This window comes from Dendropsophus ebraccatus, chromosome 6 (assembly GCF_027789765.1).
Source record: "Dendropsophus ebraccatus isolate aDenEbr1 chromosome 6, aDenEbr1.pat, whole genome shotgun sequence".
Taxonomy (NCBI): domain Eukaryota; kingdom Metazoa; phylum Chordata; class Amphibia; order Anura; family Hylidae; genus Dendropsophus; species Dendropsophus ebraccatus.
In genome coordinates this window covers 52,473,937-52,491,290 of record NC_091459.1, presented here as the reverse complement: position 1 = coordinate 52,491,290, position 17,354 = coordinate 52,473,937, and the positions used below count along the sequence as shown (strand labels likewise).

At 43.7% G+C, this 17,354-nt stretch overlaps 1 protein-coding gene across 1 annotated transcript in view; it reads left to right on the top strand.

Moving 5' to 3' along the window:
- SLC2A12 (solute carrier family 2 member 12) overlaps positions 1–3,906 on the top strand; it is a 30,774-nt gene extending 26,868 nt beyond the window's left edge. Inside the window, exon 5 of the mRNA XM_069974977.1 lies at positions 3,364–3,906. Within this exon, the coding sequence (XP_069831078.1) occupies positions 3,364–3,448 (85 nt within the window). The 3' untranslated portion in view covers positions 3,449–3,906. The remainder of the gene's footprint in view (positions 1–3,363) is intronic.
- Positions 3,907–17,354: the final 13,448 nt, after the last annotated feature.

Sequence of the window (17,354 nt, the reverse complement as noted above, 5' to 3'; positions counted from 1 at the left end):
TCTGTTCCTGGTTTTGGCTTCAAAAATCTGTCAGATAAATTGGTTAGATATCTGTTGGTGTAATAGGGCCCTTAGTGTTCTGTACAGGACTGTGAAAATGCTCCGATCTTCTACTTAGAAAGTAATTTACAGTTTCCAGTCGCTCTTTCTGACTGTTGTATGTAATGGTGCGTTTACACAGACAGATTTATCTGACAGATTTTGGAAGCCAAAGCCAGGAATGGATTTGAAAAGAGAAGAAATCTCAGTTTTTCCTTTATGACCCATTCCCTGTTTATGGTCTGTGCCTGGCTTTGGCTTAAAAAATCTGTCAGATAAATCTGCCTGTGTAAACGCACCATAAGGATTCACTTTATCCATATTAGTTATCTGCTTATTTTCCTTTAAATCTTTATTTTTTTCTCATTTTGGAAAAGAAAGACATTGTGGGGGATTAAGAACCAATTATCAGTTTTCCATAGAATTTTGGTCTATGGAACCACTGTATAGGGTGGTGAATTTGGATGCATGCGCCCGCATCCGAATTCAGAAGAAATGACGATGATCCAGCCAGTACTGCAGTGATGATGGGATGATCTTCTCTGACACCAGCCATTCTGTGAACCGGCCAGGTCACAGAAGGCTGGTGTCTTACTCCATGTGAACATGGCCTTGAGGTGTAATCATAGTGATGCTATAACCTAATATAAGGCAACCATAACATAGAGGTACAGCATGTGGCTGCTATAGAGGCCATGAGGGGCAGGAGGACAATGTAGGCAAGCCATATTAAACGGTTTTTCTGGGAAAAAAAATCATAATTATCCAGGCTGCAGGTAGTGCAAAGGACATGACAGTAATGTATACTTACCTGTACCGCTCCCTAGCCGCTGTCAGTTCCTGAGCGGTACACTCTGCACCGCTGTCAGCGTTTTGAAAACATCTGATGAAGTGCAGCTCCCACCGGAAATGTCTGTTAAGTATAAAGTCTATGCTGACCTGTCATTTCCTATGGGAAGCAAATGACAGCATGGCAGAGCAGGCAGCCTGGGAACCAGCGTCGGTGGGGGAGCGGGACAGGTAAGTTTACATTACTGACATGTCCCTTAGAGCTCTGGCGGCAAGGCTAAGTGTGAATTTTTCCTAGACAGCTCCTTTGAAGGGGAAGTCGGGTGGAAAGAAAAAGGTTTTTCAAATCAACTAGTGTCAGAAAGTTATACAGATTTGTAATTTACATCTACTTTAAAAATCTTGTGTCTTCCAGTACTTACCAGCTGCTGTATGTCTGCAGGAAGTCGTGTATTCTTTCCAGTCTGACACAGTGCTCTCTGCTGTCACCTCTGACCATGTTAGGAACTGTCCAGAGCAGTAGCAAATCCCCATAGAAAACCTCTACTGCTCTGGGCAATTCCTGTCACGGACAGAGGTGGCAGCAGAGAGCACTGTGTCAGACTGGAAAGAATACACCACTTCAGGACATACAGCAGCTGATAAGTACTGGAAGACTTGAGATTTTTATAATAGAGGTAAATATTTTTTTTATAACTTTCTGACACTAGTTGATCTGAAAGAATTTTTCTTTTTTTTTTTGCAGGCGTACCCTTTAAGCTGGTAACACTAATGGCAGTCATTTTATAATCAGATTTTTCTACCTTATAAATTATAACCACTGAACAATATCAACAAATGTGTTGTAAATGTTAGCTCTTCTGATCCATAAGGAATTGGATTAGGGTGACATAAGCAGCAATTTGCATGCCTCCACAGTTGAATACTATGTGTAGTTGTTTTCACCTATTAGCTAACCATGCAAAAAATTGGCAATGACTTGTAGACTCCCCACAGTAATGAATCACTCTTATTCAATTATTGTCATACTCAGGTAGCTTTACAACAACCAGCGAGGTCACTGCCATGTGGAAATACAAGTTGTATTCTCAATAAATCACTAATGCTTGTTTAAAGACAATGTAAACTAATCACTTTGTGGTGACTGTTATTCCTGGGATACTCTTTAAACTGTATAACTCAGGCAGGCAGGAGGATGCGGGAACACAAGAAAGCATACTCACCCATCCGCGTGCCCCAGCAGCGCTGATTCGTGAAAGCCGCCCGCCAGCTGCAGCTCCTCCAGCTGCAATGTCATGTACCTGGCTGTTTGACTGCCTGATAAGCCAATCAGTGACTGGGGTGGGAATCCGCTGCAGTCACTGACTGGCTGAGCGAGTATTGCTGGTAAATAACATTCCCAGCTGCTGCCCAAGAACATCATTCAGTGGCTGACGGGTAAGTATAGAGCGGCACGTGGACGGGTAAGTATACTTTCTTTATTATGTTGCCGTATCCTCCCCTTCTCCTTTAGGCTGGGTTCACACTACGTATATTTCAGTCAGTATTGTGGTCCTCATATTGCAACCAAAATCAGGAGTGGATTAAAAACACAGAAAGGATCTGTTCACACAATGTTGAAATTGAGTGGATGGCCGTCATTTAATGGCAAATATTTGCTGGTATTTTAAAACAACGGCTGTTGTATTGAAATAATGGCAGTTATTTACTGTTATATGGCGGCCATCCACTCAATTTCAACATTGTGTGGACAAAGCCTTTATGTGTTTTCAATCCACTCCTGGTTTTGGTTGCAATATGAGGACCACAATACTGACTGAAATATACGTAGTGTGAACCAAGCCTTAATGTTCAGTGGTGCTTGAAAGTTTGTAAAGCCTTTAGAATTTTCTGTATTTCTTCATAAATTTGACCTTAAACATAAGAGACAGCAAAGGGTGCCTTCTCACCTTACTGATCCTCCACCTCTCCTCTTCTAACATATTCCAGGTCCCCTAAAATAATTACACCCCTTATAGGCTAGATTGACATCTCTTTGCAGGGGATAGTAGATGACACAGGAGGCATCAGAGATGTTAGTTAAGTCTAGATGGGAGAGGGTGTATGCAGTCCGAGGACTGCCTGGAAAACAAACTATGGCTGTATCCATGTTTTCCAGTCAGTCCTCCAGCTGCATTTACCTTCTCTAGGCAGCAGAATTCAAATGCCGACCATTTGGGTTTGCACGTACCCAAACTTTGGGCAAATTCGCTCATCTCTAGTGCCCAGCAAATGCTTGGAAAATAAATTGCATGCAGTGCAGAAGTTACATAAATTGCTTTAGTAAGGTCTGCAGTATCACTTATGGCATGCATAGATATACCTAGAAAGGCCTCCCTAGCTTTATAGAGGTGGTTGGAATTAGAGAATTGAGTGTTCAAACCCAGACCAATCAAAAGTTTTGACATGTCTCTCTGATATGTCAAAGCCATTTGTAAACTCCAATCTACACCCAATGAATCTAATATTGTCTTTGTCTTTCCAATTATTTTTCAGGAGTTATGTGTGCCGTTCATTCTGCTCCAGGAGTAGAAGTAGACAGAAGTTGGTGCCAATGGAACTTTCTCAGAACACAGCTTAGGTTGCTCTGGTTTCTCCCTGAAGAATCTTCAATATTTGCTTTTTATATCCAACGTACAGTTAGACATGACGATAACATAATGAACTCCACATTTTTAAATGATAGTATTTGTTATCACTTGGTATATAGGTCATTGTGAAAGACAAAATGAAATATTTCAGAACAACCATAAAGCATTAGCACTATACTCTTCATTGGCAACAGCAGTGGCTAAGTAATGTCCATTCTGTAAAATCAATTCCAATGAGATTGTTACATGATTGCACAATGATCCATATATTTTTTCTAAATCTCTTATCTACAAAATGCTGCTAGAATAATGACGGTTTTATAGTAAGTGGAGATTACCTATTGATTCCAGGGTTTTTTGCATTTAATTCATATTAAAGTGTGGTATCTTTTATCACTGCAAAATAAATGTTGGATTTTTCAGATAAAAATAAAGTTTTAAAATAGTTTATATTTTGCTATATTTTATCGCAATGGTCAACCTACTAGTAGAATGCAGATCCAGTTGCAAGAGGTGACAGAGTAATGAGCCAATATCTCCTCACCCTGTCACATTTTTATACCAAAGGCTGCTGTATGCCTGTGGCGCACAAGAGGTCAGGAGTGGTTCAGGAGTTTGGTTGGAAGGATGGGCCTACCTACCTGACAACTACTTTCTGCAGGAAACTACCTACCTACTGGGAGGACCTTGCTAATTACAGAGGACACCTACTAAGGCCCCCTTTGCAAATCTATGGCAGTTTTTATGGTCAGAAAACACTTATCAGGAAGCTTTTCAAGAAGCTTCAGGAATCCATCATTATCTGTGTCCATATGCGTCAGGAAATATATTTGGATTTCCTGATAAGGAATCCGAATCGATTTTCCTGACATGTGAAGGGGACCCTAAGTATTTGGGGGGACCCACAAAATGGGAAAACTATCTACCTGGGGGACCTGTCTACCTTCTGAGAGAACCCACCTTTCTACTGTGAGGACTATTTGTCAGACAGATTCTACAAAAAATACAGAATCTACAGAGATCAGTCATGGCTAAAATAATACATAGTGGTCTGGACTGAATGGAGAAGAAAAGAAAGTGAACAATTGCAAAAGAGCATTACCTGTGAGTCACCCAATGTACCTGTACTGTAATCATTTTTATGGTCTGCATATCACCTATATAGTACTAGTTTCTACCAGTATATGGTCACTGTATGGGGGTAATATTGGAATTCCACGATAGGAGGATTACACAGGGGGGGCTATCTAATAAAGGGGGAACTACAAAGGGGGCTATCTACTATGGGGGACCAACACAGGTTGCCATCTACTATATGGAGACTACACAGGAAGCTATCTACTATAGGCAAACTACAGAGGGGGCTATATACTAAAAGGGAACTACACATTGAGCCATCTTCTAAGGGGGGGCTGCATGGGGGGGCCATCTACTATAGGGAGACCTATACAGGGGTTAATCTATTATATATTGGTAAAGTGTTTGATGGGAGATATATATCACTGAGGCTCCATACACTGGTTTTCAGTGCAGTGCATGGAGCAGAGTGGTACATACTCTTTAGGTCGGGGGCCTACCGTAAATATATAGGTGGGGTGCAAGAAAAAATTTGACTGCTCTTGACTCTTTTTCTTTCCTTCTTAAGAATCTCCCTCATGTTCCTTCTCAAGTTGGCAAGTATGGCTATGTGCCATATCACTATGAAACCCTACCTTCACACCTTAAATATTGGTTTAATGAGCAAATAAAAGCAATGCCAGCAATGTCATTATTATATTGCTTTTATTTGCTCATCAAACTGGCCTGATGCATAGCATGTTGCTTGTCACAATTTTTCTGACTTTTAAAGCTATCACTAATTTGCTTGAGACAGGGACAAAATCAATGAATCACATCCATACGCTGCCACTGCTCAAACACGCCACGACATGTCCACACATGCAACCTCTGCTATTGTATGTAGTGCTATCTTTTACCGTCAAAGATGAAACAACATATTGTTTAAGAAAACTATATAGTTACAGAAAACCTCAAGCAGAGAGAGAGTGGCGAAGGTGAACAATTGTTATTGCTCCCAAATTTTTTAGATATTGCTGTTATATGCTGTACTTGTTATGGTGCCCCCTGGTGGTTCTCATTGCCTGTCAGAGTGTCCACTGTGGGTGCTCATACATAATCAACAGATCATCCAGACTATCAAACTCAAATAGACAGTCGGCCAAAATAAAAAATAAAAATCTGAAAAAGACAGGGGCCAACCTTGATATTTATTGACGCGTGCATGCTTCTTTCTTGGTTGCGGCCTTGTATGCTGAATCCCCTATGGTAGAAAGCAGCCAGAGTAACAGGAGGTACATAAAACAGTGATTTGGACACCAGCAGTGAATTAACTGTACTATGGGCCTTGCGCTTTCCACAGAACTTGATCCCTCATATTATCTATAGTTCACATTAGATACTTCACTTTTATAACACCTCCTACCCTCCCATACACAAGCTCCCCATCCAAAGTGCCAAAAATGATTTAGCCCATGCAGAACTAACTCCTTTAATAGTACCCCCCTACTGCCCCATAAAATGGTTTTCTCCACACAGTAGTTTCCCCATTAATTCCCCCGCGCAGTAGGGGGAGCTCTGGGCCACATACAGCCGGGAGAAACCCCACATGGTGATATCCATACAGCCTTGAAATAGCACTTTTTCACTTCTTGCATTTGGTTTTCATATGTTATTTAACACCCTTTTCATGCTGCTAGCTGTTTACTGTTTGAGTATGCACTTTATTATAGGATTGTATGAGATATAGCTTTACTAAGTGGGGTCATTTACGTTTTACTGAACAGGCTGTTGGTTGGTTGTAGAGAGCGTTTAGATTGTATGGGTCCCTCCAGTTGTACGCCGTGTACCGGGGTGGGCTCCCCAGGATACAGCAAAGTTACGAACGAGGAAATCGACTCCAACACCAGGTTAAACAAAACTGTACTTTACTGAAACATGCTAAGATATTAAAGGTCAACTCAATTATCCCAAAATTATATACAACAAGCCTAACCCGAGACTCCTGTGCTACACAGCATGCCCCCAGAAATAAGATGTATAAATACAAACATACTAAATTAACCTACCAGCGGGTTCGGATAGGCCAGCCACCATGTACCCATTAAACCCCTAAATAATCATGAACAATTATGTATGGGTGCGTCTCATGGGCATTTGCCGTGTAGCCCAGCAGCTTACAATTTTATAAACTATTTACACTGTTATTAAACCACAAATAACAATATAAAAAGACAAATGGCCAAGTATGCTAGGATATTTCTTATACACAATATAATGTGGCCTGTCACAGACAATATCCCTGACTAAACTATCTACAGGCCCAATACCTGTCCTAGACAGTTTAGCATGCACTCTACTGACCCAGGTCTCTTTTAGATAGATGGCTGATCCAGTTACTGAGTGAGGGGGTCCTTCTTGCCAAAGTCCTGCAACAAAGATGGAGGTCGTCTCTCTTCACAACTGGATTTTACACAGCTCCTATGCTGTCTCAGCCTATCTCTCGAAGGGCCCCAGTCACAGACCAGTATAGCTGCTCTCCACAGCAGTTATGGGGTCCTGGAAGAAGGATACTTCATGTGGATGGCATCAGGTCTCTCAGCCTTCTATATAGCCAGCTGTGTCATCAAAATGGCTGCTCAGACTTCCCTCATCTGCTCCTGCTTCTCTCAGGTCACATCTTCCAACTGCCAGGTTTGTCTCCCTTGGCAACAGCACAGCCGTAACAACACAGGCTGTGTGCTGCAAAACAGCGACACCTTATGGCAAAACACATAATGTCAGGTAAACCATATGTCATACATATTATTATATACAGTTACATCTCTGGTTGTTTCACCATCTCACATGCCACCCCACTAGAGGTTGGTGTCCTTGCCAACCTTTCCCATACAAACTCATCTTGTGCATAGCGCTGAGGGGGTATACCAGCATTGGGCCTGGTTGTCCTACACAGAGTTACAGACTCGGGGGCATCAGGCAGATTCACTGGGGAAGGAGCTGCTGACTGTACAACTTCCTCTCTAGGTGGCAAACTTGCCACAGCTGGAATCTCTGTTGGGGCTTGGACAGGGGCAACCCACCATTCTTTATCTAGTAGGGTTTGTCCATATTCTGGGAAGGGGTAGGCACCTCTCCCATGGCCACAGGCTCCTCATAATTACAGCGTCTCAACATGTTACAGTGCAAGTTCCGTGAGGGTCCCCCAGTCATTATCGGCTCAACCTCATAGACTAAGATGGCAGGGTCTACCCTCCTCCTCACTGTATACAGGGCTGCCTCCCACCGTCCATCTAATTTCCCAGATGACCTTTTGGCCCTGATCATCACTCTGTCGCCAGCAGCATACACATTCTTTTGCACAGGTCTTGGGTTGGGGTGCACCACTTTTCTCAGACGTTTCCCCCACAACCTTGTGCACCTCTCTAAGCTGACTGCGGTGTTCTTGCGCCCATGCATTGGCACTTCTAGTTGGTGCGTCCAGCAGATCCACAGGAGCTCGTTGTTTGGTACTCTTACTCAGTCCACTGGGTCAAAACTTGAGACATGCCTTGTTCACCATCTCTCCCAAGTTGGGGCAATACACTAACCATTGGAGCCATTTGTACATTTTGTCGCTCCCAAAGTGGGCGCCCCTCTCGTGGGCTTCTCGAGCAGCCTCCGGTCCCAATGACATGGGAATAACAATCTGCTGCTGCTACTGCAACTCTGACTTTAAATATAGTCCGACAGAAGAGGCCCTGAGTAACACTCAATTTTTTCCACTGCCTCAGCAACTTCTGGCCAAGGCCAGACCTTGGTCCAGACCCATTTTTTAACTTTTCGTAAATCCGTGCAGCCGTCTTGGCTCTTTCCCAATCGGCCAATGTCTTCCCCATAACCGTCGACATCCTGGCTGCCACCCCACTTGAGTGCACGGCCGTTTTAATACATTGGTGGGCCCAGTGCACAGCCCTCAAGATTGCCCCCCCCCCCCAACCCAGCATTATCAGAATTGGAGCTCCACACACAGTATAATGCCCTGAAAATGCCCCCACACTGTATTAAGCGCCCCAATACATACGGTAGTTACCTTATAAAGATATCACCAATGATACCATTACATAATACCGCCACACCATGACCACTATCACTACAGACCCTATAACAGTTACATCCATTTACTCACAGGGGGCGTCTTCTCTGATCAGAGTCTTTCACCTTTTCTTTCACTCCATCCAGCCTGGGCCACCTTTAAGTCTTCCCCCGGCTGTGAATCTTCTCTTCAGAATCTGCCAGAGAAACATTTTAGGCTCCAACACATACAGTAGTAAGGTCCCCTGTACCCCTATACAGTAGTCACCCCCCTCTGTGCCCCTATATAGTAGTTACACCCCTCTGTGCCCGTATATAATAGTTACACCCCTCTGTGCCCCTATTTAGTAGTTACACCCCTCTGCACTCCCACTTAATAATTAGGTATGCTCTGTGCCCCAATATAGTAGTAAGGTCCCTATATAGTATAGGCTCCTCTGTGCAGCCCCAATGTTAGTATAGACCCATATGCTGCCCCCAGTAGTATAGAAAGCTGTGTGCTGCCCCCAGTAGTATAGAAAACTGTGTGCTTCCCCCAGTAGTATATAGAGCTGTGTTCTGCCCCCAGTAGTATATAGAGCTGTGTGCTACCCCCAGTAGTATATAGACCCCCTGTGTGCTGCCCCCAGTAGTATATAGCCCCCTCTGTGCATCCCCCAGTAGTATATAGACCCCTTGTGCACTGCCCCCAGTAATATATAGACTACTAGGTGCTGCCCCCAGTAGTATATAGACCTCTTGTGTGCTGCCCCTACTACTATAGACCACTAGGTGCTGCTCCCATTAGTATATAGCCCCCTCTGTGCTCCCCCAGTTATATATACCTGCCACTGTGCATGCCCCAGTAGTATATATACCCCCCCGTGCACCCCCCCAGTAGTATATATATCCCCTGTGCTCCCCCAAGTAGTATATAGTCCCCCTGTGCACCCCACAGTAGTATATATATCCCCTGTGCTCCCCAAGTAGAATATAGTCCCCCTGTGCACCCCACAGTAGTATATATATATATCCCCTGTGCTCCCCCAAGTAGTATATAGTCCCCCTGTGCACCCCCCACTAGTATTAATATCCCCTGTGCGCCCCTATATAGCCCCCTGTGAACCCCCCTTTTATATAATCCCCCTGTGCACCCCCGTCATATATATCCTGTGTGGCCCCAGTTATATGTATACCCCCTGTGTGCCCCCCAAGTTATATATATATACCCCCTGTGTGCCCCCAGTTATATATATATACCCCCTGTGTGCCCCCAGTTATATATATATACCCCCTGTGTGCTCCCCAAGTTATATATACCCCTTTTATATAATACCCCTGTGCACCCCCCAGTTATATATATATATCCCGTGTGCCCCCAGTAATATATAAATATATACCCCCTGTGTGCCCCTCAAGTTATATATACCCCCCTGTGTGCTCCCCAAGTTATATATACCAATTTATATAATCCCCCTGTGCACCCCCCAGTTATATATATACACCCCCTGTGTGCCCCGTTATATATATACACCCCCTGTGTGCCCCCAGTTATATATATACACCCCCTGTGTGCCCCCAGTTATATATATACCCCCTGTGTGCCCCCAGATATATATATACCCCCTGTGTGCCCCCAGATATATATATACCCTGTGTGCCCCAGTTATATATACCCCCCTGTGCATCCCCTTTTATATAATCCCCCTTGTCACTGTGCGCTCCCCCAATTTAAATATACCTCCTGTGTGCCCCCCCAATTATATATACCCCCCTGTGCACCCCATCCCCCCTCAGTAGTATATAGGCCCCCCTGTGTGCTGCCCCCGTTATATAGCCCCCCTTTGTGCTTACCCCTCCCATAAAGTAAAAAAAAACAAAAAAACACTTTATACTCACCTGGGTCCGCGCGTTTCTCTTCTTCACCTCACTCTTATGGCCGCAGGAAGTACTTTACCTGCGGTCACAAGAGGCCGCCCTCCCCTCTCACGATGCTGGCGCTGAGTGACGTCACTCAGCGCCGATACCACTGCTGGAAAGCGGCCTCTTGTGACCTCTTGCGGCCACAAGGATGACTGACAGGGAGGGAGCCAATGGCTCCCGACCTGTCAGTGCCGCTGCTGCCGTCTGTACCTATGAGCGCTCGTTTGAGCGCTCATAGCTACAATACAGAGCGCCGCAGGGGGGGGGCCTGCGGAGGGCGCCATGGATGGGTAACTTACCCATCCCGATGGCGCCCTCCTGGTAGGCTGGTGGCCGGAGCCCTGTGCGACCGCAATGGTCGCACAGAGCAAAGGCCGGCCCTGCTCAGGGTGGGCCCCTTTAACCAGTGGGCCCGGTGCACTTGCACCATGTGCCCTCTGGTTAAAGCGGCCCTGCTTGAGTGTACCACGTCCATGTACATGGATGACTGACCAAGGTTTTATCACCACGCTGCTTGTGCCAGGTGCATGCTGCAAAAGATTATAATATGGGTGGTGGAGGCTGGCCAACCTTAATATTTATATATACATGCATGCTGTGTTCTTGGTTGCGGCCTAGTAAGCTGACTCTTCAGACTGCCCATATTCTAATTAGCCGTGCTGTCCCATTGGTGGGCCAGCTGTAGGAATTCAACTGATTTCCTGTGTGGGCATGCCCAGCCTAAATTCTCTTTTCTCGCCAGCTCCAGATAAGGTAGGTGGGCATTATGACAGAGAATCAAAAGAACACTGGGGGGAGGGGGGGGGGATTTACTAGGAGACAATGCTGCTTGTTATGCAACAAATCAGTATCATGTCAGTGTGTAGTTACAGAAGATTTGGTGTGACAGGAGAGCTGACCATACAATGTAAGCACCGCCTAGGATTTTCTATATGTTCTGCAGGAAGTGGTGTTTTATTTACATTCAGACACAGTGCTCTATGCTGACATCTCTGGCCGAGACAGGAACTTTGCAGAGTAGTAGAGGTTTTCTATGGGGATTTGCTACTGCTCTGGACAGTTCCTGACATTGACAGAGGTGTCAGCAGAGAGCACTGTTTCTGAGTGTAAATAAAACAACACTTCCTGCAGGATATATAGCAGCTGATAAGTATGGGAAGACTTAAGATTTTTAAATAGAAGTAAATTACAAATCGATATAACTTTTTGAAACCAGTTGATTTGAAAGAAATTTTATTTTGCTGGACAATCCCTTTAACCCCTAGACGGCCAAGTGCGTACCGCTACGGTGTAAGTCTGTGCCCAGACGACCCTGGGTGTACCGGTACGTCCTTTGCTATGAAGCACACTCCAGAGCTGAGCACGCTTCATAGGAGGTGGGGGCCAGCTGCAGTGAGCAGCCCGGCCCTTACCGTTAATGACAGGCTGCAACTGCAGCGTTTAAGTGTAAGTGACAGGGGGAGTCCCTTGTCACTTACCGATCGGGACCCGATCGTTGTAACGGACTGCCGGTGGTCTCTCAACTGCCTCCATGTGGTCCGTTCGGCGATCTGCTCACTGAGCCTGCGGAAGCAGGCTCAATGAGCAGATCGCCTATCACACTGATCAATGCTATGCCTATGGCATAGCAATGATCAGTGTATGAAAGCAAAGTTTTGTATGTAAAAGTCCCCCAGGGGGACTTAAAATGTGTTAGAAAAAAAAAGTTAAAATCATTATTACACTACCCCAAAGCCCCTCCCCCAATAAAAGTTTAAATCACCCCCTTTCCCATTATATAAATAAAACATAAAATAAATAAATAAACAAACATATAATATACCGTAGCGTACGTAAATGTTTGATCTCTTAAAATATAACAAGCGGCATCGTGAAGGGAGACGGTGTACACGAAAAGAGGGAAAAAGTGCCAGGATTTTTTACATTATATATAAAAGTTAGCAATATAAAGTGATCAAAACGTCCGATCTTCACAAATATGGTATTAATAAAAACTAGAGATCATGGCGGAAAAAATGACTCCCCATTACCCCCCCCCCCTGTAGATGAAAAAATAAAAACGTTATAAGCGTCACAATAGGCCCATTTTATTAATAATTAATTGCCAAAAAAAAGGATTTCATTATATATATATATATATATATATATATATAACATTAGAGAATCCGTGTAAACCTGCATGTGGTTGTGTTCGGACTGACTATAGAATAATGGTATTATGTCGCTTTTACCATATAGTGCATTACGTAGACACAGGAACCTGCCAAAAGTTATAATATTGCATAAATAATAATTTTGAGGTTCCATCATACATGTTATGGTAAAATGAAAGCTCTTAGAAGGGGAGGAGGAAAAAACAAAAACACAAAAATCTAAATTTGCGCGGTCCACTGGGTCATTTTGGGCTTGGTCCTCAAAGGGTTAAAGGGGTTATCCAACGCTACAAAAACATGGCCACTTTTCCCCCTACTGTTGTCTCCAGTTCAGGTGTGGTTTGCAATTAAGCTCCATTTACTTCAATGGAACTGAGTTTGAAACCCCACCCAATCTGGAGACAAGAGAGGGGGAAAAGTGTCCATGTTTTTGTAGTGCTGGATAACCCCTTTAATGTGGACACGCAGCAGTTGTACACATGCGCAGTGAAGATAGACACCTATATGTATAACATTGATCTCAACATAGAAAACATAGAAGAGCATATTGCAAAACTGCTTGCAATCACAACCCCTTTTTATTCGTTTTCAAAACAACTTCCCGACATTGCCTCTTTAATGCATGCATTGAATATTCATTAGGGAGTCTGGAAAGATTTTAGTTGTTTTCTCTATACATAACATGCTAAGCTAAACTTTGAAATATAATGTTATTGATGCCGCTCGGTGAAGGACGTAAAAAAAAATAAAAAATAAAATGAAATTTTTTTTAATCAAAAGAAAAAAACTAAACCGTTTTAAGTTATATGACATCTCAGATAAAATTGAGTAAAAAGTAATCTATAAGTCCTATGTACCGTACACCAAAGCGGTAAAGATGAAAAAAAACATTTGGTGCTAAAAAACAGTCCTGTAGACATAAAAATAAAAAGATTATAGTGGTCAGAATTAGAGATGAGCGAACCGGGTTCGGGTACGAGTCCATCCGAACCCAAACGTTCTGTATTTGATTAGCGGGGGCTGCAAAACTTGGATAAAGCTCTAAGGTTGTCTGGCAAACATGAATGCAGCCAATGACTATATCCATGATTTCCACATAGCCTTAGAGCTTTATCCAACTTCAGCAGCCACCGCTAATCAAATGCTGAACGTTCGGGTTCGGATGGACTCGAGCATGCTCCAGGTTCACTCATCTCTAGTCAGAATATAACTATGCAAAAAAGAGAAAAGTTGTCGAACACTCGGCATTTGACTTGCAGGGGCTGGAAAAGCTGGATGCAGCCCTAGGGTTGCCAGAAAAACATACAATAGGCTGTATCCATGTTTGCTTGCTGTATTAATGCTAAGCTTTCGGGTTTGGCAGAACCCGAACATTATTACAAGTTAGCTCAACACTAGTCCTGACCTAAGGATTACTTTAAAGTGTACCTATCACTACAGGACTACAGCAGGATACGCTAAGCAAATCCTGCAGGTGCGCTGTCCTCTGCTCTTGTGTGCAAAGGATGGAAATACCCTAGGTGCCATAGATTGCATTGTAAGTGTATTACAATGCAGTCAACGGCGCATCTGGGAGTTCCGTACCCTGCTCACGTCATAAGAGCCACCTGTACCTGCAGGATTTTTTCAATGTATCCTGCCACAGTTCCGAAGTAATAATAGGTACACTATATGGGGCAGATTTATCAAACTGGTGTAAAGTAGAATTGTCTTAGTTGCCCCTAGCAACCAATCAGATTCCACCTTTCATTTTTGAAAGAATGTGTGAGGAATGAAAAGTGGAATCTGATTGGTTGCTAGGCGCAACTAAGACAATGCTACTTTACACCAGTTTGATAAATCTAATCTCCCCCTATGTGTTTTAATGCCTGGTGAAAGAGGTAAAAACAAATCACTCCAAATTTGTTAAATTACAGTTTCTTTTTATTTTACAAATTTTTGTTGTTGTTTTTGCAGTATACTTCATGGCAAAATTTAGGGTGCCATTACAAAGTACAGTCGGTAATACAAAGATCAACCCCTATATGTCTCTGTAAATGGAAAAATCACAGCGTTATGGCTCTGTATATGTGAAGAGGAAAAATGAAAATGGAAAAATGAAAATTTATTCTGAAGGGGTTAAAGGGTTACTCCCACAAAAATGTTTTTCTTTCAAGTCAACTGGTTTCAGAAAGTTATACAGATTTGTAGTTTACTTCTATTTAAAAATCTCAAGTGTTCCCATACTTATCAGCTGCTGTATGTCCTGCAGGAAGTGGTGTATTCTTTCCAGACTGACAGCGCTCTCTGCTGCCACATCTGACCATGTCAGGAACGGTCCACACCAGTAGCAAATCTCCTGCTCTTGATAGTCCCTGACATGGACAGAGGTGGCAGCAGAGAGCACTGTGTCAGACTGAAAAGAATACATCACCTCCTGCAGGACAAACAGCAGATGATAAGTTTGGGAAGACTTGAGACTTTTAAATAGAAGTAAATTATAAATCTGTATAACTTTCTGATACACGATCATATAAAAGGAGATTTTTGACAAAGTACCCCTTTAAGAAGAGGTATGAGTACATGTTACCTAGACAGCATATTTTCTATTCCCATTATGGGAATTACTTATGGTTTGATGGGAGAGCGGAGTGGAGCTTTATGTACAGAACTATGGACCACTGGTCCTCTCTCCCTCCAACCTAAAAACCAGATCCCCTCTAACACGCTACTCTTTACTTCTCTGGAGAACACAACACCTACAATATAAACTACAGCTCAACCCATCCCCGACAGTGGAGCTATTTCACCATTGCATGTTTTCTCCAGGCTTCTCCATCTGTGTGGTGGATAGAAAATCACTGTACTAGCCTCAAGAATTTCATGCAATTTTCCACCTTATTCCCAACAGATTCCTTCTGAAGTATCCTATACCTCCTTTCGAACTCTATAGGCTTAGCTACCATTTACTCGTCTCCTTCTTGACAAGCACTTCCTTCTCCTCATTCAATCACATCTGTTATTCTGATCCAACCTGTAGAGTAAGGGCCAGTTCACACAGAGTAGAACTGGCGAAATTCCACCAGCCACCGTGTCATACTGGCAGTCTATAGGAGGGCTTGCACCTCCTCTCCCCTTGCGGAAGAATTGACATGTCAATTCTTCCGAGTGGAGAGGCGTGAGCCCTTCCACCAGTGAATTCCGCCAGTTTTACTCCGTGTGAACTGGCCCCTTATAATTTTAGGAGTCTACTCTGTGTTTAATTTCCCTCCCCAAGGAACTTTCCTATATGGGAAAAATACTAAACCAACCTAACCATTACACTTTCTTCTGAGCACCTGGTCGTACTGCTGCAAACAGTTCACCAAAGGAAGCTGCGAGGTAACTCTGATGGAATCCTCAGTCAAGATTCTACAGATGGTTTATTATGTTCCATTACATACATCTGTACTCAAACCCCCCAAACCACTGGTATCGTTCGATTGCTGACCGCAAATCCTTCCTGGCCGTGTGACTTAAAATCCGCCTGGTGCTTTGGTTGGGGTGAAAACTGTTCTTTTATTCATGAACAGCAGGGTCAATAATGGGTGGCCTAGTCCTGCAATGCCTCTCCTCAGTGCCCCTGCGTCACTTCCGATCGCTCAAACACATGAATAGATGAAATACAGCCAGGGGGAAGAAATAAAGGCGAAGGGGGCAGAAGAGGTCTTGCAGATTTGCTTTACACTCCTGTACCCCTCCACTTGCTTCTGCGGATGTCAGGATATTGGCTCTACCTTATATACTTAGTGGACATGTCTTGTGGTTGCAAACTTAAAGTGACACTGTCACCCCCTTTTGCATTATGACTTCTCTACACAGGTGTAAAGGGTAAATTTAGCGTTTTTCATACCTTATTTTATATCATACGTCAAAGTGCTTGTTCAAGTAAAAAGTGATCTTTTATAAACTGCAGATTGTGTTAAGTGGGCGGGGGCCTCGTGGCATTAGCGCCACTTAGCCCCTCCCATAACGCCACAGTTGGCCCCGCCCCCTCGCCGGCCATTGGAACAGGCTGTCCGAAAGGTCTAGACCCCACCCCCTTTACGTCGGCCAACCAATGGGCGTCAAGGGGGCGGGTCAAACGATACCGTTGTGGGCAAGGCTAAGTGGCGCTAATGCCGCGAGACCACGCCCACTTAATACAATCGGCGGGTAATATAAGGACACTTTTTACTTACATAGTTAATACGGTTGAAAAAAGACACGTCCATCAAGCACCACCTTGAACAAGCACCATGACGTATGATATAAAATAAGGTATGAAAAACGCTAAATTTACCCTTTACACCTCTGTAGAGATATCAGAATGCACAAAGGGGGTGACAGTGTCACTTTAATCTATATAGACCATATTCTCCTCACTGACCCTACCTAAACAACTCCTCATTTGGGGGAAATGTTCCCCTCCACCAATTTCAAGCAGCATAAACTTTTACAACATGTGCTTACGGCTGCCAGGATTAACCTGGCTGGGATTACACAGCCGTTCCTTCATTACTGCATTACAGCTACATTTATGCTCTTAAAGGGGTAGTGCGGCGTTTAACATTTATTCACTAAATAACACACATTACAAAGTTATACAACTTTGTAATGTGTGTTATTTAGGTGAATGGCCCCCTTCCCCGTGTTCCCCCCCACCCCGGAAGTGTGGTGCATTATACTTACTCAATTGCTGTCGACCCCGGCT